General features: G+C 39.7%; 3 protein-coding genes across 4 annotated transcripts in view; 1 reads left to right on the top strand and 2 right to left on the bottom strand.

Moving 5' to 3' along the window:
• Nucleotides 1-2,414: 2,414 nt before the first annotated feature.
• On the bottom strand, nt 2,415-6,077 carry fbxo4 (F-box protein 4). Of its 2 annotated transcripts, none has more exons than XM_028414279.1 (7): nt 5,811-6,077; nt 4,938-5,212; nt 4,629-4,849; nt 4,380-4,455; nt 4,101-4,285; nt 3,797-4,017; nt 2,415-3,709 (listed from the first exon to the last, which is right to left on the bottom strand). In XM_028414279.1, exons 1-7 carry the CDS (start codon nt 5,964-5,966, stop codon nt 3,617-3,619), a joined length of 1,227 nt encoding a protein of 408 aa, XP_028270080.1. In that variant the 5' UTR covers nt 5,967-6,077; the 3' UTR covers nt 2,415-3,616. The 2 variants fall into 2 exon arrangements, with proteins under 2 accessions (XP_028270080.1, XP_028270081.1); XM_028414280.1 differs by having other exon boundaries at nt 4,113-4,285.
• An 845-nt stretch (nt 6,078-6,922) lies between these two features.
• Nucleotides 6,923-9,495, bottom strand: rimoc1 (rab7a interacting mon1-ccz1 complex subunit 1). The gene is made up of 6 exons (XM_028414396.1): nt 9,344-9,495; nt 8,843-8,952; nt 7,961-8,107; nt 7,575-7,706; nt 7,347-7,461; nt 6,923-7,250 (listed from the first exon to the last, which is right to left on the bottom strand). Exons 1-6 carry the CDS (start codon nt 9,435-9,437, stop codon nt 7,015-7,017), a joined length of 834 nt encoding a protein of 277 aa, XP_028270197.1. The 5' UTR covers nt 9,438-9,495; the 3' UTR covers nt 6,923-7,014.
• A 234-nt stretch (nt 9,496-9,729) lies between these two features.
• oxct1a (3-oxoacid CoA transferase 1a) overlaps nt 9,730-19,974 on the top strand; it is a 30,777-nt gene continuing 20,532 nt past the window's right edge. Inside the window, exons 1-7 of the mRNA XM_028414974.1 lie at nt 9,730-9,956; nt 10,507-10,615; nt 11,354-11,444; nt 14,086-14,221; nt 14,386-14,535; nt 14,656-14,762; nt 15,138-15,198. Coding sequence (XP_028270775.1) covers nt 9,852-9,956; nt 10,507-10,615; nt 11,354-11,444; nt 14,086-14,221; nt 14,386-14,535; nt 14,656-14,762; nt 15,138-15,198 — 759 coding nt within the window. The 5' untranslated portion in view covers nt 9,730-9,851. The remainder of the gene's footprint in view (nt 9,957-10,506; nt 10,616-11,353; nt 11,445-14,085; nt 14,222-14,385; nt 14,536-14,655; nt 14,763-15,137; nt 15,199-19,974) is intronic.

Genomic DNA, 19,974 nt, shown 5'->3' with positions numbered 1-19,974 from the left:
CCTGCGAAAACATACGTATACGATACATCCAAGCGATAAAGGCTTACTCTGTTTGTTGTCCTTTCACAGGACACTTTGTGACTCTAATTACCAAATGGATAGAACGCTGTGAAACAATTTGTCTGCATTAAATAATCTCCGAACATGTCCCCCTATTCATGGGTTATGTGACAAAGAGCTCTGATTGGTGGAGAGGGGGGAGGAGGGGGGGGGGGGTCCTGTGAATTAGTTCCTTTGTTAATGAGTCATGCAGAGTATTGTTGTATTGGATGTGACAACAGAACAATACACTATAAATGAACTGGAGACTTGGAACTGGGCTCCCCCCCCAAAGTGCTGACCTTAGCTGGAATGTTTGATGAACACTCAATTAACGATAATTATTGAAGTGACCGTGTGTGAATACACCACAGTCCTCGATCATACGGATGCTTCTTCAATCAACTGGAAGATCTTTTGGAGACGCTCATACGGATTCTGCTGCATGTCATCCAGTGCAAGACACAGCTCTTGATGATTGTCTGACAAGGATGTGTGGGTTTTCAGTTTCCTCTCCCTCACTAACTTGCTTCAAGCCACAGAAGTCAGAGCCGTATTTCTCCATAATTGCTTTTCTGCAACAGCATTTCTTTCAATCACCACGTAATTTGTGTTTAGCTGCCCTTTTTTATTTTCCACATAATGAAAGAGTGCCCTTTGTGTCTTCCCCTTCAAGTCACCTTTAATGCATTTAGTGCAGTTTCATATTGAACTGTGGCCATTTACAACACTGGGTGGGAGCTTCTTGCTGCCTATCAGATTAGGATAAAAGAAAGGAGATGGCTACAGGGGATGCACTTGCACACACACACACACACATAATGCAATAACATAAATATAATGAAGGGTCACTGTGCTCCTGCTCTTCTTCAATACACAGCTGCTGATGGGCATAAGTGATTCACAAATAATTCACTATTAATATACTCCTGAACCATAATCCAATAGTACAAGTGCCCTAACTTGCAATATACATGATAGCAAGGGGTTGGTGGGACAGGTGGGCTGAAGTGGGGAGGAAATTGAAGTGAATTGGTAAAATTGCATGGGATGAGGAAGATCCACATAGTATCAGCATGAGAGCCCCACCATGTGCAAAACAACACAATTAAGAGGGACGCCTAGCTTAATCACTGAATGCATCATGCAAATGATGTTTTTTTTTTCAATGCCTCTTTAATCTAGGCTGCTATTATTGAATACAAATCAGGGACTTAACTCTAATGAAAGGAAGAGCGTGTGAAGAAGAGCAACAGCGTATACATGGAGGCAGCGTTAAAAAAAATCAGGTGACAAGAGACAAATTGACTTGAGCAGCAGTGTGTTGAGTCGTCATCTGAATATATTTTATATACTACAAGCAAGCATTATAGGAACTCCACTGTCTCCACTGAGTCAGTGTATAGTGTTGTTTTTTCTACTCCAGAGGCCCCTTGTGATTGTGGAAGACAAGAGACAGCTGGAGGTCTGGTACTCATTCACTTGTCCAAAAACATGGGCCAAGAGTCTCCTCCCCCATCCATCCACCTCCCATTATGTAGGGATGTGTGCTAATGGTCCACAGTCTGCAGCCTAAATAAACAAACCTTGAAAATATCCTATCTGAGCGAATTCCAGCAGAACACATACTGGCTGCACAGTAGCATCAATGCAGTCTTTACTTTGCTCATTCAAACCTCCATTCATACATTGTGACAGCCCCAGTTCTCTGCCTTCATCAGCTGCATCAGGATCACAGTGTAATAACAAAGGATTATGGGATATTATTCCCTGCATGCCTGCCCTAAAAACAGATTCCCATGGTTTTCTAGCTTTTTCTCTGATGTGGTCCACTTTCAGTGTTGGACACATAAATAACCATGGATTGAGGACCAGAGGAAGATGTCCTGTTTACAGAGAACACAGAGGTGTACAGAGATAAGAAGTCATGGTCTGTCAGAAACACACACACTGACTCCTCCATCACTTCCCTAGATATATAAAAAAAAGACTCAATCTCCGCTTCACCAGTATTCAGCTCAGCCTAATGCACTCAAATTGCACCAATCATGGTCTTATTCTAAACCTGTGTGTGTATAAAAATGGATGTTGAGACTAAGGAACCTTTTGATGGAAGGGCTAGTGGAGGAAACACACTTTAGCCGATGATTTGCGGTTACCAAGGGGACTGGAATGAAAGAGCGCCGGTGAAGCACATTATCTTGTCATGCTTTCCATGCTGTAAAAATGATCCTATTGTCGCCATTAGAGTGCATGAAAAACTAGACTAGGAACACTGAATATGAAAAATGTGGTCATTTACAGAGGACACACGACACACAACCTAAACATATTAAGAGAAATGTGATGATTTAAGTGCTCAAATTGTGCCTCAATTCAGTTTTAGAAAATAACAATGGGTGGAGATCCACACAGTTGTTACTTTTAATGCAATATAAATGAGAAACCAAGCATGTTTACAATGAATGTGATGTTTACCCTGAAGTCATTGCAGAGTCTACTGAATATTTTCTTTATACACAACGAACATAATAGGAGTTATATGTGATATTATTAGATAGAAGCATTTCATTTATTTTAGGATCTGTAAGCTGTTTGTGGATTTTCTCCTGCTATGATAAGTTCAAACCTGTGTTTGAATGTAAATGTGAAATAAACTTCAAAAACAGCTACTTGTAGCCAAGCATTAAATCCCACTACTGGCGCCCCCTGGTGGCCAAAACATATTCAACCTTTTATACTTGTTGACAGTACAAACGCCAATCCAAATTTACATTCCAGAGCTAATCTCAGAGGAAAAGACTCCAATTTAACACTCAAACTGAACTGAGCAAAAAGAAGAATGATTTCAAAGCAGGTTATTGATCATATCTGACGGGGTGACTCCATCGCTGTGGAATTCTTGTGCAAAAAAAAAAACAGAAAAACTTTGGCCTTAGTTGACCCCCACCACCCAAAAATACAATGTTTTATAAAATAAATGTACTATAGTCTTTGCATTGTTATTATTGTGTTTCATATGAGTGCAGATTCTTGATCTGAAGGCAGTGTATTTTGTCTGGAAGTTACATAAGCAGACTTCTCTTGGCAGAAAGATGTTGGCACACAGTCCTGACTGTAAAATGTAGTGGCTAGGAGTCTGAGAAATACTTTACCTCAAAGTTATTCCTCACTGAAATTATGACCCTGATTAAACTTTGAAAATGTCACCAAGTGACTGTATGTTCCTCCATCCACAGCAATAAGAGGTATTGAAACTTCAAGTCTGCTTTGTAGTGTTCAATTAAGACAAAAAAAAATTTATTATGTCAAAATCTGTATTGTCACTGCTCTGTGTGTATAACCTTCTCATATTCTTAGTCTTTCAAAAGGACCTTTGTGTAATGAATAATATTTATCATTCCTTCTCTTCCGTGACTCATTCTCTTCATTAAATTCCTTGGACATTGCTGCAAGCCCCAGTGCATCTGTTGCACACATGGTGCACATTGCTCTGGGAATGCCGTTGTGTGTATTGGTGTCAAGATGACACAGCAATAGAAATCTGTGGTATTAATTCATCTGGAAGCAATATGAGTTAGCTGCCATAGAGTTTGACTCCAGAAGCCCTCAGCAACCATGAAATGCCATCCAGAAGACCTGACAGGGTCTGCGCCACTGTGTCCTGCACCTGATTATGAAGGAGAGGCAAAGGCTGACATTCTTTCAAACAGACACTGTAAAAGTCTTTCAGCTGGTCAAATATAAAAAATATTACCATCCAGCGGTTGGAAAGCTCGGGCAGGCCGAGCCTCTTTGCCATGTAAACACAGGGAGTTCGACACCTGCTGCTGACTCCACTATCTTGCTGGCTTGTGGTCCTGGTTGCTTCTGGTTCTTCTCTGGAGATACAGGAGAGCACCAGCAGAGGTTTGGATGCAGAACCCCCGGGACAGTCCAGTACAGCCCTAATCTGGGCCACCTCAAACTCTCCCTCACCTATCGACAACATGATTATGAATTAAAAAATAAAAGTGCAAGATGTGACACGACGGCAGCAAAAAAATAAATAAATAGAAAACCTGTTGTCGGACCTCTCCCAGGCTCTGCATTGGCTACATAGATGAAACCATCCACCACCTGGCACACCTGCTGCACCTGTGGAGCAGGGCTGTACATGGGTTTACCTGAGTCATCAGTTCCTTCACATATAAAGAGTTTATTACTGATGCTCTGCTGCTGTTCTCTGGCTCTTTCCCTTTCTGCCCTGCAGACACACAAACATGGCTTATTTACTGTGATTACCCACAATAACATGCAAATAAACATAAACAACTGCACCTCATGTACAAAGTAATTACCTGTTAGTTGAATACAGGGTCAGGATGTTAAACTTGTGCTGGTTGTTGAATATGTAACTGATCCCTGAACCAATACCTACAATGAAAAAAGAAATTTTAAGCAACAAGATAGTAGGTCAATACTGCCACCTACTGGCAGACATATCTACAACGAGATGGTGGATTGAACTGAAATAAGATTTGTATTAATTCAGCTTGATAGTGTAAGTATAAAATAATAGAAAGCTAGCAGCTAGCTGCCCCTCTCACTGTTTATCTGTCTGTGTGGGATGCCTGCTACAGGAAGCACATCTGGAGCATGCATGAGCCTCGTGACAAAGGACACATCCAGCTGCTCCATGCCTGGGCCAAACATGGCATAGCGTGGTTCAGATGAGGGCACCAGGGACTGAAGGAACGAGGTCACAACCCCATAGGCCGGCCGTGAGGGAAGCCACTGCTGTCTGCAGGAGGGGCAGCCTTTCAGGTATCTGTTGGGATACAATAGGTTCAAAAACTTCCAAAGTCCTGCCAGTCAAAATCTGGCCTTGATGCAGCAGAACAGCAAAAGATACCCACTCTGACATGTAGTCAAATTTGAATCCCATCACTTTGTCCTCTCCTTCTTGTCTATCATCCAGGCTTTCATCTTCACTGATTAAAGGTGCATCCAGCATCTCCAGTTGGGGCATAGTCACATGATCAATAGACGTCCAGTATGGCATGTCCCGCAACAGGAAGTATCTCCATAGTAAAGGATCTCTAACCATGGCCCTCCAGTACCGACTGGTGGCTCCCAGGGAGCAGATATCAGCCGGAGACAGAAGGGTCATGATCAGGAACTGTATATCCACCTTCAGAGATAAGAGGTGTATTATATGATATCCATTAGTTTAACTTTAAAAAATACTTAAAATAAATATAAACAGTATTTTAACTTTATCTGAATAATACTGGTGATACTGTTGAAGATGTTCTAGCAGCGGCTCCACTGCTTGAGAGTGCACTTTAGAAACTAATCTTGTCTGTTGATACATTCAGTTTCCATTTGCCAATTTGTCACTTGGTGACCTGATATCAAAACTATTTAAAAATATTACTTTTTAATCAATAGATTAGTTAGATTAGTTCCAATTGGCTCATTTTGTCTCTTGCACTAGATCCTATTTAGGTTAGGTTTGGAGTTCCTTAGTCACAGAACATGGAAACTATTGAATAAAAAATGCAATTACCTTATTTCCACATTTTTAATGCATTTTAAATATATATATATATATATTTATTAAAAGTGAAGTTAGCTTTAGGTTGATTGTTTGACACGTTTACTCACTACAAATATATAGTGAGTAAACGTGTAAAGCTAACTTCAGTTACATTTAAAAAAAGTCAAGAGTCAAGTGTTATGATTTCTCAAATAAGAGAAATAGTCGTGTATAATTCACATCTGCCTACCGGTAGCCTGTCCAAAAATCCCAGTTGTGGTTCTTCTTGTCCCATGTCTGTCACTGTCACGTCATCTTTGACAACTTTATCTGGGAAATATCGGTCTCTGAACTGTCTGAGGCTGCGAATCACCACAGACTCCAGTTGCTGGATCTTCTCCGCCATTAATTCAGATGTCAGTCTGTGTAATAATATAACACAGAGACTCTACCACTGTACTGAACCCAGAAAGAAACGTCAACGAAGACAACGTTTCTCGATTCAGATGACACTTCCTCGTTAGCGATACGGTTTATGGTTAGCGGCAGGAGAGGGATTGTGGGTATTGTAGTTCTACAACATGAAGCAGAAAAACAATAAAGTAGCTGTCTGATAAATTAATGTACGTTTTCTTAAAACAATGCACGTGTTTATTGTCAACAAGGACATAAAAAAACAGAAAATGTCCAAGCTTGTCCAAACAACACATATTCTCTATTAATAGTTACACTATCAATCCAAGTGGCAGAAAAATGGAACTTGCAATACAAGTGGCGCATTACAAAGCTGGTATTAACAAATCTGAACATACTTCAAACTAGTCGTAAACACAACATTGTCAAACTTTTTTCTTTGCCTTTTGTGTGTACATTTTTTTTACACACATACATATATGCTATTATTTTAAAGGCATAACAAAATGGCAACAAAACAATAAATAAAATATTAATGTGCAATGTCTCATTTCCAGCTGGATTATCATTAAACTTGTAACAATCTTAAAAATGAAAAATGTCAATTTTATTTTTTATTATTATTATTAATAACCTCTTTATAGTCGTATTAATGTCTTTATAACACATTCTTAGAGCAAAACAAGTGCCCCAGTGAACAGTCTGAAATCTGGATCATTAATTGCTTCCACAGCAGGACAGGGCAAAAAATTATTCAACAGCCACCTGTGCCGCCACTCGCTATATCATCACCTCTCTTATACTTTCTAACCTCTCCTTTACCTGCTTTGGCCTGGGCTGTTTGGCATAGGATTATGTTGCCTGTAGACACTGATCCAAAGACTCCATTCTTCACTTGTACCTTCTCTCTGTGCCTTCCATAAACCTTCCACAACATTACAACCTATCTGATGGGATCCATTTTTATTTGGGATTGACACATTTAAATACTGAACTTAGATCTGTGCCTGAGGGCAACTTTAATAGAGGAGAAGCTTGGTTCACTGCAAAATACTAAGTATTTCCTTTGCATTTTCTGTGTTCCAGCCCTGGCCCTGCAGAGGACCCTCACAGGCAAGCACGTATTTGTTGAGGATCTGTGTGCCAATGTCCCGAAACTGGAGGCGATCTTCTTTGCGTTCTGTAGTGTCGGCACTGCAGTCTTCGTACTTAACTGCCCAGAAACACATCTCCCCAATGTACATCATTGTCAACAAGTGTGTGTCAGAGAAGATACCTGGCCAAAAGCATGAGCAGCAGGTAGTGAGAAAAAGGAAATGAAAGCAGATTCAAAGTTGTAGTTATTTAAAATAAACTGTTCATTCATATTTACCTTCGGATAGGATGCTTGCTGTAGCAGAATCATGTAGCACCACTCCATCATTGAGCTTCACAGAGTTTCTCACCTGCAGCATTCGCATCAGGTAGCGCACACCTTCCTGAATACACTGGGTCAAAATGTACATTATGTCTAAGTTTTTACCTAAATACAGTAAAAGTGTTAAGTCAACCTTGGTGTTCGCAAAAATTATTTAAATTAATCTACTTCACAGTGTGGTACCTTGAGGAATGTATCCTTGTTTTTCTTGATCCACTGTTTTCGTTGATGAAGAGTATGGCAGTACATGTACAGCAGCGCTCCACGTCTCCAATAGAGGCATTCTAATAGCTCTAGGCCCAACACAGACTGCACCTATCATAGACCATAGACAGAAGTGTCAGACAATGATATGGCAGGGAAGCATAAGTGAGTATTGTGAATCATATTCTGTAAACAAAGTTAAAGTGGCTTAAAATCACAAAGAAACTATACAGACAGAATCTGCCACAGATTTAATAGAGCCAAAACTGTTTATGGTAAACTCTCTTACCCAGATTTCATGCCAAAGACTTTTATAGTTACTTGGATTTGAAGGAAACACATTACCACACAAAACACATGTGTACCTCTAGCGCTGGTGCTAGCCTTGCTGCCAGAACCTCTGGCTCGGTTAGGTCTTGCAGCAGCTGCTGGATTTTAAAAGGTGAACAGTCCTCAGGAAACTCCTGATCCACCAGTTTATTTTCTTCATAAAATGTGATGTCTAGTATCACCTAAAGGGTGAAAAACAGTTGTAGATCCCCATTTAAATCATCAGAAACAGTTGTGTATGAATTAAAGATTTCAAAGTAAACCCGAGGTTCAAATGTCTAACTTCTTGAAACCTGAGTGGTATGTGGCTTGACAACTGGTAACGTAACCCTAACTGAGCCAGTCTGTTTACTCCACTGCACGTCACCTGAGGTACTTTCTGTTAGAGCAATGCAAATTGTCACTCCCCTTACTCGAATCTCCTCACTCTTAGCTCCACCCAGAGAGGAGAGGAGTGCAAGAGAGAGAGGGATCAAGGAAGAGTTGTGAAAATGTGGAATTACATTCACCCTTGCCTAGCAGCAATCAAACTAATAAATAGCATACTGGAACATGCCCCATGTTTACAGGAACCAAAAACTTTGGAACACCCTTATTTTTAATTTCCTTTATCCCTAAGAATCCCTTAAGACCCTGTTAACTATCTACACTTCACAACTTGAGCATAAATTGCTACCCTTTCGCATTTGTAAAGACTATTTGTAGCTATTATTTAATAGCTACATGATTATAAACTCAAAGAAACAAGAGTTGCCTTTGTGGATTTGCCTTTGTGGATTTGCCAAATGGGAATTGAGGTGTATTTTTTCCTACTACTGCTATTTTTATACTCTGATTTATAAAAAAAAAACAGGCCATTAAATAATATAACCACGTTCAGCTCTGTGTATTTATAGGAGTTTGATATGGTGAGGTACCTGTGTGTAATCCTGAAGCAACTTGGAAAGGTTGCTGCTCTCTCCTCCTTGTCTGTAAAAGCTTTTCAACTTGTCAAGTATGGCAGATGCATTCTGTAAATAGTCATCATCTATGGAAAAACAATGTATTCAATCACAAATCTGAAGTCGGGGGAGTAGCGGTAAATAGTATGACACGTCATGGTACAGTTGTTTATGATGGGCTTCACACAGTGTTTATACACAATAACACGACTGAAGAAAAACACATCTATCCACACCTAATCACGGATCGCGTATATGCTAACATTAAGTTGCTGTGTTATGCTATCTGACAGCATATGCATTAGTTGAATCATGCAACATATCATCAGATGTTGTTTTGACTGCAAGCTAGCAGACGTTGGATAAGTTAGCTTGTCTGCTAGTCGGCTAATAAACCAAGACCGAACGTTAGCCACGTACAAGAGGTAACATTAATGACCACAGGACAGAGCAAAAAATACAACGAATTATCGATACCTTGCTTTTCAGCTCTGAGACTTGAACACTTGATGTCTAGCTCGAATATCCTTCTCTCCAACTCGAACCCTTGTCGTCTGTACTCGTCGGCCATGACTAAAAAGTATGTGTCACGTGACCCAAAGATGAGTCACATGGTCACAGAACGTCAGCGGTGCAAACATAATTTGTGTGATTGCTGCAAGGCAACAACAATAACGCGTTAGAATCGCCATTACTGAGTGTTTTTATCCTTATTTTTTTCGATAGGAAACTAACCATCCTGATGCGTGCCGTGTTCTAATTGACTGCGCTGTGGTGCTGAAAGGGTTACATGTAAATGAGCTTGCCGAGCCCCCTTTTTAACCCCCCTGTGTTAGCCCATCCTATTAAAAGCACCAGCCAATGTCATCGTGGCGCTGTGCTAGGCACATTTTACCACCTTGCAGCTTTTTTCATCTGACGTGCACCGGCAGGAGCTTCGACACCGCACCTCGGTTCTTCCCCTCCGTGCGTTTAGCTCCAAAATATGGCGGCTCTCAAAGCTTTGTGCACAGCAGAGAATGTGCTCTTCAGATCGTCCCCAGGTTTCCGCATAGCCAAATTAAACTTCGCTAACCATCAATTGATTAAGGTCTGTATTTGAACAATAATGCCAATGTGTTGTAAAGAGGCTTATATTAAGATTGATGCAAATAGTAGGCAGGAACAAAATGTTATTATCAGTAGCTTTTCATTGTGTTTTTTTGCCAAACATGAAATGAATTAACCAGCTTCACATGTTCATCTTTTGTTTACTTTCGTTGTTTGACCTCAACGTGCTGTAACCTGCCGGGGATAAATCGGCACAAAACACGTTTAGTAACGCAAGCAGCTGACAGCTTTCTGTGAATGAGGTCATTTCAGCTCCCATGTCATTGATGGATCATTGATGATATATTTTTAGCACGATATACATTTGTTGTTACACCCGGAGCATGCGTCCACTGTCGAGGCGTTGATATGTGTGTTTTCGAAGAACACAGGAGCATGCATATTACACCCATCACAGCTGTTTCCAAGTGTAGTCATTATTATATAATTACACAATATATCTATAAATAACGCACTGTAACTGAAATCAGTGTGGTGTCATTTGGATTCTAACAGATACTGTTAATGTTCACCTGTCCTGCTTTGCACAGACATGTGGCTGCTACTTTTCCACCTCCAGACAGAGGAGTTCACAGTTCTTCTCAGATCCTATAGAGGCAGTGAAGGATATCCCTGATGGAGCTACCCTTCTGGTGGGAGGTAATATACATTAAATGTTCACAAACATAGTGAAGGATTAGTAGAAAGGTTGATGAGGTTAGATGTGGAGCTTATAGCATATATAGTGGGGTGTCCAGATGGTGAGCACAGTGCTCAAACATGTATTTTTATTCCTATGGAAAGACGCTAGGTCACGTGAAGCTTGCCTTCTGACCAAAGCAAACATCAACAGATAAGAAGACATTGACTAAAACTTAAAAATGATGCAGTCATGATCATGATAGGTAGATGGGTATATCTGCAGCGTGGAGGTTATTAAAGTGTCAGAAACTGATAACAAAGCTGCTGCTTGCTTTAGTCAACACTGCAATTACAGTTACCCTCACTTACATACATTTACAGCTTGGTTTGCGCACACAAAGTAACATGCATGTATGTATATGGGGTGACAACTTTAAAGGGAGGGAGCTGAATTCTCTCGCATGCTGGTTGATTACTGTCCACACACGGACATATAAATTCCACTGCTCTTATTTATAGTCAAGTTCAGAGTGACATTGTTAAACATTTTCCATTGTGTCAAAGATATTCAGCTTCTGTAGCATTAGATATGTTGACACCTTATACACACGGGATAAGAATTGCCAGGGGCATTATATAAGGCAGAGTCTCTGAGTCTCCACTCCCAAATTCTACAAATCCAGTTCACATTTTACACATTCATGTTTTTTTTCTGGTTACTCTTGTTTAATACGCATCAATGTTTCTCAAACACAGGATTTGGATTGTGCGGTATACCTGAGAATCTTATCAAGAGTTTACTGAAGACTGGCGTTAAGGGCCTCACTGCAGTCAGCAACAATGCAGGGTAAGTATGTGCAATATATTCACATATGTTTTGTTCACAACAATAGTTGCATTCATTTTTTTTATTTGAAGTATCTGTAAAAAAAAGGAGAATGTGCACTCAGCTGTGCTATATATCTTTAAATGAGGTCATCTATTCTGGGGTCAGTCATACCAAACATTACTTAGTCACATATAAACATTAAATTTGGGCTTTCCTTTCTATGTATAAGAAATTATAGCAAGGGTTACAAAAACAAGAGGAATTATTGATTCACCTCTTTACCTTATCTTGGCAGTCAACCGTTGACCTTTATGTCCGGTGTTATATTGCAGTCTCATTACTGTTGTTTTTCAAGCTTTCACAGCTAAATACTTGAGAGAAAAAAATAATTTTTCTTTAAAGACAAAGCACAAAAAGTTCAGACTGTAGTTTGAAAAGAACCCGTTGACTCTGATAGGACTGCAGAATGTAGTTTGTATACGTAGTGCCTGAGTTGTGCAGTAGAAAGATCAAAATGCAGTTAAATACTGATATTTGGGTCAAACGCTGACCTGTGGAGTTCACTCGACTCTTGAACTTTGATTAGGACGTGTACTCAAAATGTTTACTTGAGCCAGGTATCCCCTTTGCTCCATTTTTTTCCGTCTGCAGATATCACTGCAGAATGCTACAAATGGTAAAGCTGTAGTGGCCGCACTAATGGATTATTCATGTTTTGCTGAAGAATCTGTCTTTCCGCTCTTTTTTTGGTCCCATCTGAATCACATTTAAATCCCCAGTCTTCAAAGAGAAGAGAGTCTGTAGGGGAAAGAAGAAGTTGTTATGTAACATTTAATTTTAGCAGGAAGATTCCTAAAGCTGACAACTCCCCCTCATGCTTTTAGAATTTATGAATGATTTTTATAGAGTTTAAATGGAATAGTCTTAAAGGGCATTTGTTATTACGATAAACAATAATGTAAACACTGCAGAACAGAAAGATTCCATTCATAAAGAAGAGTGTTTATTTGGCAGTCGTGGCCTAGCTCTGAAATTCCTGTGGTTTGGGTTTTGTGACTTTGCCTCTCTCGTGAACAAGATCCTGAAGGGACGATGCTTTTTTATCTCTTGAATTTGGTAGAATTATTTGTTTGTATTTGAACCTTGTGACTTCAGCGAGTTCACAGGACAGTGACATAATAGGCTCTTTATACCCTGTAATATGAGAAGAGAGTGATTATGCTGTATATAGGGGGGAAACTGGGCTGTAACAGACACATCTCCTGTAGTTTTACTGTATAATCAGCTGCATTAGGAATTTTAAACACACAGAATAGATTTTGTATAAAAGACAGTAAGACTGTGTATGTATACACACACGCTAAGTTCATCAAAAAACCCTCAGAATGAGTTCATCTTTCCAAACCGTTCATAGGAAAACTACTGCATTATGTGTTGTTGCTCAGAGTTTGTATAACAAATCTGTTTTTAGTATTCTGAGAGCACACGGCCTACATAAATGTTTCAGCTGACCTGTGATTAGAGTAAGGCACAAAGCAGTAGTTCCTGATTCTCAGCGTCTCTGGAAACAGGGAAGAGGGAGAATGCAGTCCCTGCAGGGCTCAGCTTTCCTCTTGGCTTGGATGGTAGTGTCAGAGAGAGTGAGAGTATTTTTGGATACACGGTTTTATATTGATATACAGCAAACATGTTGTCATTTTTGTATTGCAAAAGATTTGTATTGAAATTGTTTTGAGTGGATTCGGAGGGATATTGCTTGCTTGATAGGGCGAGGAAACCTTGATGTTTGATCACAAGACAATGCACTGTTAACTATGCCTTCATAGATAACCTTCATAGATTATTGACTGACCATAAAGTCACTCAAAGACAGTCAGTCCCCAAATCTGCTAAACATTTTATGATTACTTTAACAACCCTAGTGACATAATAACTTTGAAATCCACTCATTTTCTAGTTCACAGAAATGTCTTTACCTGCAGTCTAAAGTCTGAAGTTGTGACATCTGATAGTTGTCACAGCCAAGCTCCATGCAGACTACATGTAACCCAGACGTTAGACCGATATTGAGTTTCAGCTTCATTTAGGCTCACAGTTCACAGTTTGATATGCTGCAGTTTTTTTAAATCATTGTATGCAGCTTTGATAGGCAACACAAACAAAGAGATGTTCACAAATGACTTCCTTAGTTACAGTTCCAGATCCTCCTTCTATGTTTAGTGTAACCAGCTCTGCCAGTGCCTGCAAAGAGGCAGCCGTTGGGATGGCTGTCTTAACAGTGTCTTTAAGATCAGAATAAAATGAGCCGTTTCAATTGGTTTGACCCAGTTACAACCTTGAACCATTCTCAAGAGCATTATGGCATGTGAGCTTGTGTTACAGGAGGTAAGGACATTTCAGGGTCAAAGAGCAAGGACAAACGACACACGATGTAAATCTGATTTTTGATGCCTAATATTGAAAAGGTGATGGCATCTTTTAAAAGGGCTGGGAGTGGAGACATGTCGAATTGGACAATTCTCTCCCTTTCTATTTTGTATATTTTCTTAGGTTAATTCAGCAGATTGAAGTATAATTATTTCATAGCATGTGTCAAATACACTGTACACTAATTGAACTCATATAAAAGTCTGTAATACTGTTTCTATGTTTTCCTCAGAGTGGATAACTTCGGCCTGGGTCTGCTGCTCCAGACTAAGCAGATCAAGAGGATGATCTCCTCGTATGTTGGAGAGAATGCAGAGTTTGAGCGACAGTATCTAGCAGGGGAACTGGAAGTGGAATTAACACCGCAGGTTGTACTATGAATGTTTGAAGACATCTATATGTTGAAATGGAACCCATTCATAAACATACTCATTCACAAGCGCGATCCATTCATGAACTATTACTTTAATTTCAATTAATATTCAGACATCATCTGTGACAGACATTCAGTGAACATGTATCTGTTCCACAGGGTACTCTTGCAGAGAGAATCAGAGCTGGTGGTGCTGGTATTCCAGCTTTCTTCACTGCCACTGGCTATGGTACTCTGATCCAGGAGGGGGGTTCTCCGATCAAGTACAACACAGATGGCAGCATAGCCATTTCCAGTGAGCAGAGAGAGGTAAGAGTGCTGTCATGTATGTTTGTAGCTCTGCCATCAAGTGTAAAAAAAAACAGTCGAACAGGCCACCGTGTTTATTCTGGATGGCTCTCAGTCTCTTATTTGCTGTGTTGTGGGCAGGTGCGAGAGTTCAGTGGCAGACATTACATCATGGAAAAGGCCATCACTGGAGATTTTGCCCTGATCAAGGCGTGGAAAGCTGACAGGGCAGGAAACATTGTTTTCAGGTAATTGATGAAATGGAGAGGAGTGCACACATCATTAACACAGGATGGCTGCCTCAATACATATTAATTTACAGTTTAATTTACTATGGTTGTGTCAGGTTCAGGTAGCACTGAGGTGGTATGTCTTATATCATCCTTTTAAGATGTTAGTGAGTGTTTATCTTGCAGTACTTTGACCAGACTTTGTTTGATGGATATTCTCATTTATAATTTAGAATAAATAAATGTCTTAAATCTAGCACAAATAAAGGGATTTGCTCCAATCTGGTGTGTGCACCAGCTGTAGTAAAGTGTGTCTCCACAAGAGGGCAGTGTCCTACAGTAAACTACCCAGTTTGCAATGCTGTGTACTAATACTATATCTGTCTCACTCAGGAAAACAGCCAGGAACTTCAACCAGCCCATGTGCAAGGCAGCCAAAACCACCATTGTTGAGGTTTGCATACCGAATTTGTTTTTTACACAATCACCTGCTTTAAGTGTGTGTTTGGATCACAACACTTTACATACTTCTATCAGCGCTGCTGCTCTCTAAAAATCTACACTTCATGCATTATGTAGATTTTCATTTTCTAGGAATTTAACTGTTCTGAGCTCACAGCTGAAATGGGGCCTCTTGGCAAAAATATGAAAATCAACACTCAAACACAACAACAGATGGTTGATAACACACAGACAGATAACATAAAAAAACAGTTTGCAGCATCCTTGAATTCCTTGAACTTATTTACACCTTCATCTGCAGTGTAAGAGTGGACTGTGCATACAGTATTTTTCAGTATATCACTATACACTCTTTTGCTGAAATGGTTACTAATTTGTTTGCACCATCTTTCGTGGCCTGTGGTTTATATTCTTCTCAGCTCTTTTAAATGTAATAGATTACAGTTTATATGATCTTAGAATCCATTCAGGTGACCCTAAATTGAGTGTATCTGTCTATTTCTGCTCTTTCTGTAACATTGTTTTATTATATCCGTCTGGTTACCCACCTGTCTAGCATTTGACATTTTAGAAATGTGATCGCCCATCTCTGCCTTCTCTGTGTGTCTGGGTGTGTGTGTGTCTCCTTCTCTGTCTCTCCAACACACAAACAGCTTCACACCTCCCATATAGACTCGATTTGATTCAGAGAGCAGCAGGAAGAAACACAGTGCGTGTGAAAACCATAAAACACAGGCGTTTTCTGAAAATAAATCTGTAGCAAAGGGTCCCTCGTAAATCTTATCAGGATTTTCACAAAGCAGCTTTTCAATTATTCTCTGGTCGCTGGACCTGAGAGATTTAATCTGCTGTTGATTAGAAATGTCTGGGACCAAATGGAGAAAGTAAATTTTGTCACCATGGAGCCTTTATGGAGGCTTTATGGACAATTGATCACAAAAGTTTCTTTAATAGGGGTAAGTAGAACACATTAATAACTTAATCAATCCTCCTTATTTCAGCTGTTTGGCATCTAACCTAATCGAGCGACATCTGCTATGGCTGTGATGTAGTGTGAGCCACAGTGTTCACGTGAGATGCAGGTATAATTGGTCTGCTTTTAATAATTTATTTCAGACAGGAAGGAGAAGTTGTTTAAAGGGATTTCAGATCTGGGTTGCATTTGCCTGACAAATGGAAATGTGCTCTTTCCAGTAGCCTGGTGCATTTTTAGGATTGTTTTTGTGGTATTTCAACTTCCAAAATAGGAAAGCTAACATTGTCAGGAGGCTTTAGATCCCACAATATTAATAACTCCCAGGATGCACCTGATGCAACTTAACAAGGTTTGAGACACGTTATGAACACAAACAGCCTCAGACTGAGAACTAAAAAGATGGCTTGACTTTTAAGCAGGGACATAGTGTATACTTGTTTTCAAAGAAGTACTTGACAAGTAGTATGTGTGTAGCCTTAAGAAATGTTATTTTAAATGCCCTATTTATAAAAGGAATTAAGACATGCCAATCAATTAACCTAACCCAAAACACGTTCTCCAGTCTGACACAAATCATCTTATTTTAGGAAAGAGGAGCTCTGTCTCTGTATCAGAACTTATTAAATTGGCTTTACATGTAGTTTGATGTTCCCTGCCAGCAGAAAAATCAGACCGCGTCAAACAGCTGCCAGTTTCAGCCTAGTCTTTTTGGAGATATTTACATTTCATGTTGTGTTCGAATAACCAGACTCCACTGTCATGCACATATCTACTTAATGCTTCTCAGCAGTGGAGCTTTTAGTTTAATTTGTCAGATGAAAAACTGAATTTTTAAAACTATGATGACACATTGGAGCCTCATTGATACATATAGAAATGTCTATTTAAAAATCAAATGCTATTTCAGGTGTGGTTTATGACTGTTTATCAAGTGTGCATTTCAGCACCTGGAATCCCATTATGCTCTCTGAACACTTTGTCTTATCATCCTGATGATTATTTATCTTCCATCTGCTATTTTTATGGTGCCTTCCTTATGACAGGGCAGGTAACATATTAACACTCTATGACTAGTTATTGGTGACTGTAAAGCAATCCTAACACCCATTAAGACCCTTTTATCTCAGATACCCAAGCAATTACCGTCCCTCTGAAAATAAATGTGTCTTTAGGATTCCGCTCACACCCTGTCATAAATCTGGTGGTCAATATTGACCCGGCTGTCTTGGTGTACTGGTTGGCTCAGGATTTAAGCAACAGACAGGGTGAAGCTTTTCATTTAACTTGCAGCCCAGCTTGGCAGCTCAAGCCAGTGTGCGAAAAGCTTGGTCGTGTTTCTCTTCTGCTGGACCAGAGTTAATCTCTTTAGGATGTATGCTCAAACTGTTCGGGAGCAAAGCAATTAAATGGTATCAAAGGGCAAGAAAAGTCAGGACACTGTGTCAGGGACCCGACTGTTCTGGGAGTGGAATCATTCCTCTTTCTCTTAAGTCTTAAGGGGTAGTAACTAAACTAAAGTGCAGTTGTAATTACTCTCAAGGTAGTGATGACAAAAACATCAAACAAATATTGTTAATAATAGGATGCTGGTCACTTGTTTTTATTAGATTTAGAGTGTCTCAGATAATGGTTTCCCCTTCACAAAAGGCAAAAGCTGATGCCCATTAACTACTTGAATAAAGTTATGTTTAGCCAACCCACTCCTCTCTAATGGATGCTTGAATTACCTGTGCTTGAATTCTTAACCTCCCCGAGATGCTTCACTCTGTGGCTTTTTAGTAAAAGCCTAAAATATTTGGACACAAAATTACTAAACTATAAGACACTATTGGCACTTCTTGGTGATGGCATGCATTAGTAGCCCTGTAGTTTTTGCCATTCAACTCCATTTCATGCTCCATAGGTGCTATATAAAAACACCTACTTCAAAATAAATTGATATGTATTCTATATGTGCTATACATTACACTATGATAACCCCTGCATTAGTGCTCCATTCTGTAAAACAATTGTGTGTTGACAGACTATTGTTGTCTTCATCCCAGTTTCAATTATCTACTTTCTCCTGTATTTAAACTCTAAGAGATGGGAAGGGTGTCAGAAAGTGAGATAACAAAAGCGAAATTCACAAAAGAAAATTGCCAGATCATCACTGGCTCCTGCCACGGTTGCTAGGCAACCCAACCTTGCTATTCAGTTGTTCAATGTTCGACGGTATCCAGCTGGTCCAGTTACTCCCTTATCGCAGGTAGAGTTAAATCCCCCAGTGCATTGTGGGTTACAATGCACCAGAGGCTGAAATAAAGCAGTGGTTCGTGCTGTTGTTCGTACATCAGTCACAGCAAATGACATAACTGTATTATTGTAGCATTGTAATGTAGTGGTGTGGGTGTTTTGGCATGCTCACACAACAAACCAGTCGTGCATGAATGGAACAAATGCATTTTTAAGAGTGTTATTCTTTTAACCAGGCGAGAGGTCTAATTGGATATAAATGACCTCCATCCTCAGGGGCTTCTGCAGCAGCCTCCCACATTTGTATTTGTGTTGAAATAAAAATAGCAGTCCTTACTCAGGGCTTAAACAGAAGAGCTTAACAACAAAAACAACATATTTCCTACCATGGAACAGTCTTGAACTTGAAGTCTTTTGTTTTTCCTTGGAGTGATAAGTGTTATCTTAAACCGCTGTCTTTTATAGTCAGGCCACTATTTCCATGCTATTTTACATCACTTAATATGCTTTGTTGAGTTTTCAGGGCTTGTTCTTGACTCATGCCCCTCACTAACTCTTATTATTCAAGCTACTGTTGGCAAGTGGTTAGTGAACCCCATCATTTTCCCCATCTTTTCCTCCCCAAAGAGCTTTATGAATTAACTGTTATGTGCATAAAATGTGCAATGCACTCTTTCTATTACTGTTTTGCATAACTTGTCGGGAGGGATGTGGTGGGCGCCGTTGTGTTCAGAAATGTTACGTCGTATACGAAAAAAGAAAATGTAGTATGTGACACGGTTTTGACTTCAATCTGAATCCTTTCAAGTACAAATGGTTGCAATTGCTGGGCTGTGACCAAAGTAATTTGCTGCAATATCAATGGGCAGATGGGTATAAAAGCCTTGGCCGTCATTTCCCCCACCAAAAAAACAGTATCTGCATGCAAAGGAAGAAAATCTTCATCACATCAGAGTGGTTATTATTGCACTGACACATCTATTGGAGGTGTGTGTGTGTGTGCGTGTGTGTGTGAATGGTTGAATGCATTGCAAATCACTTTGAGTACCACTATGGTGGTCATATAAGTGTACATAAGTGCGTTTAACATTTCAAATGCTGTGATCAATTCATGAGTTGGATCTTGATAGCGACACATGATATAATTAATTTATAGATGCCTTCAAAGAAGAATATAACACTAAGATGAGAGCTCATAAAAGAAGTGCATCAAGTAAAGCTCGGCAATACGATGAAATAAAATGAGTGAGTTTTCATTTACTCCTTATATACTTGAAGATATTTGCCACATAAAATTCACATTTAACAATTTAACAATAACAGCTTAATGTAGGTGACTGAATGTCTGCGTCCTTTCAGTAGCCCACATCTGACCTTTTTAATTCAAACATTGAGACTGACTATTCCCTTACAGCCTACAGTATTTGCCTATTTACATCGCCAACAGATGTTGCTAATGCATCTTAAATGGAACTATCCATCACTTAGGCTGGCAATGAACTGTGTCTAGGAGTAGGTTTAGGGGGGCTAAGGTTTAAAAACCAGCTGTAGATCACT

The sequence above is a fragment of the Parambassis ranga genome, chromosome 9 (genome assembly GCF_900634625.1).
Source record: "Parambassis ranga chromosome 9, fParRan2.1, whole genome shotgun sequence".
In the NCBI taxonomy this organism is placed as follows: domain Eukaryota; kingdom Metazoa; phylum Chordata; class Actinopteri; family Ambassidae; genus Parambassis; species Parambassis ranga.
This window is presented reverse-complemented; position numbering and strand designations above follow the sequence as displayed.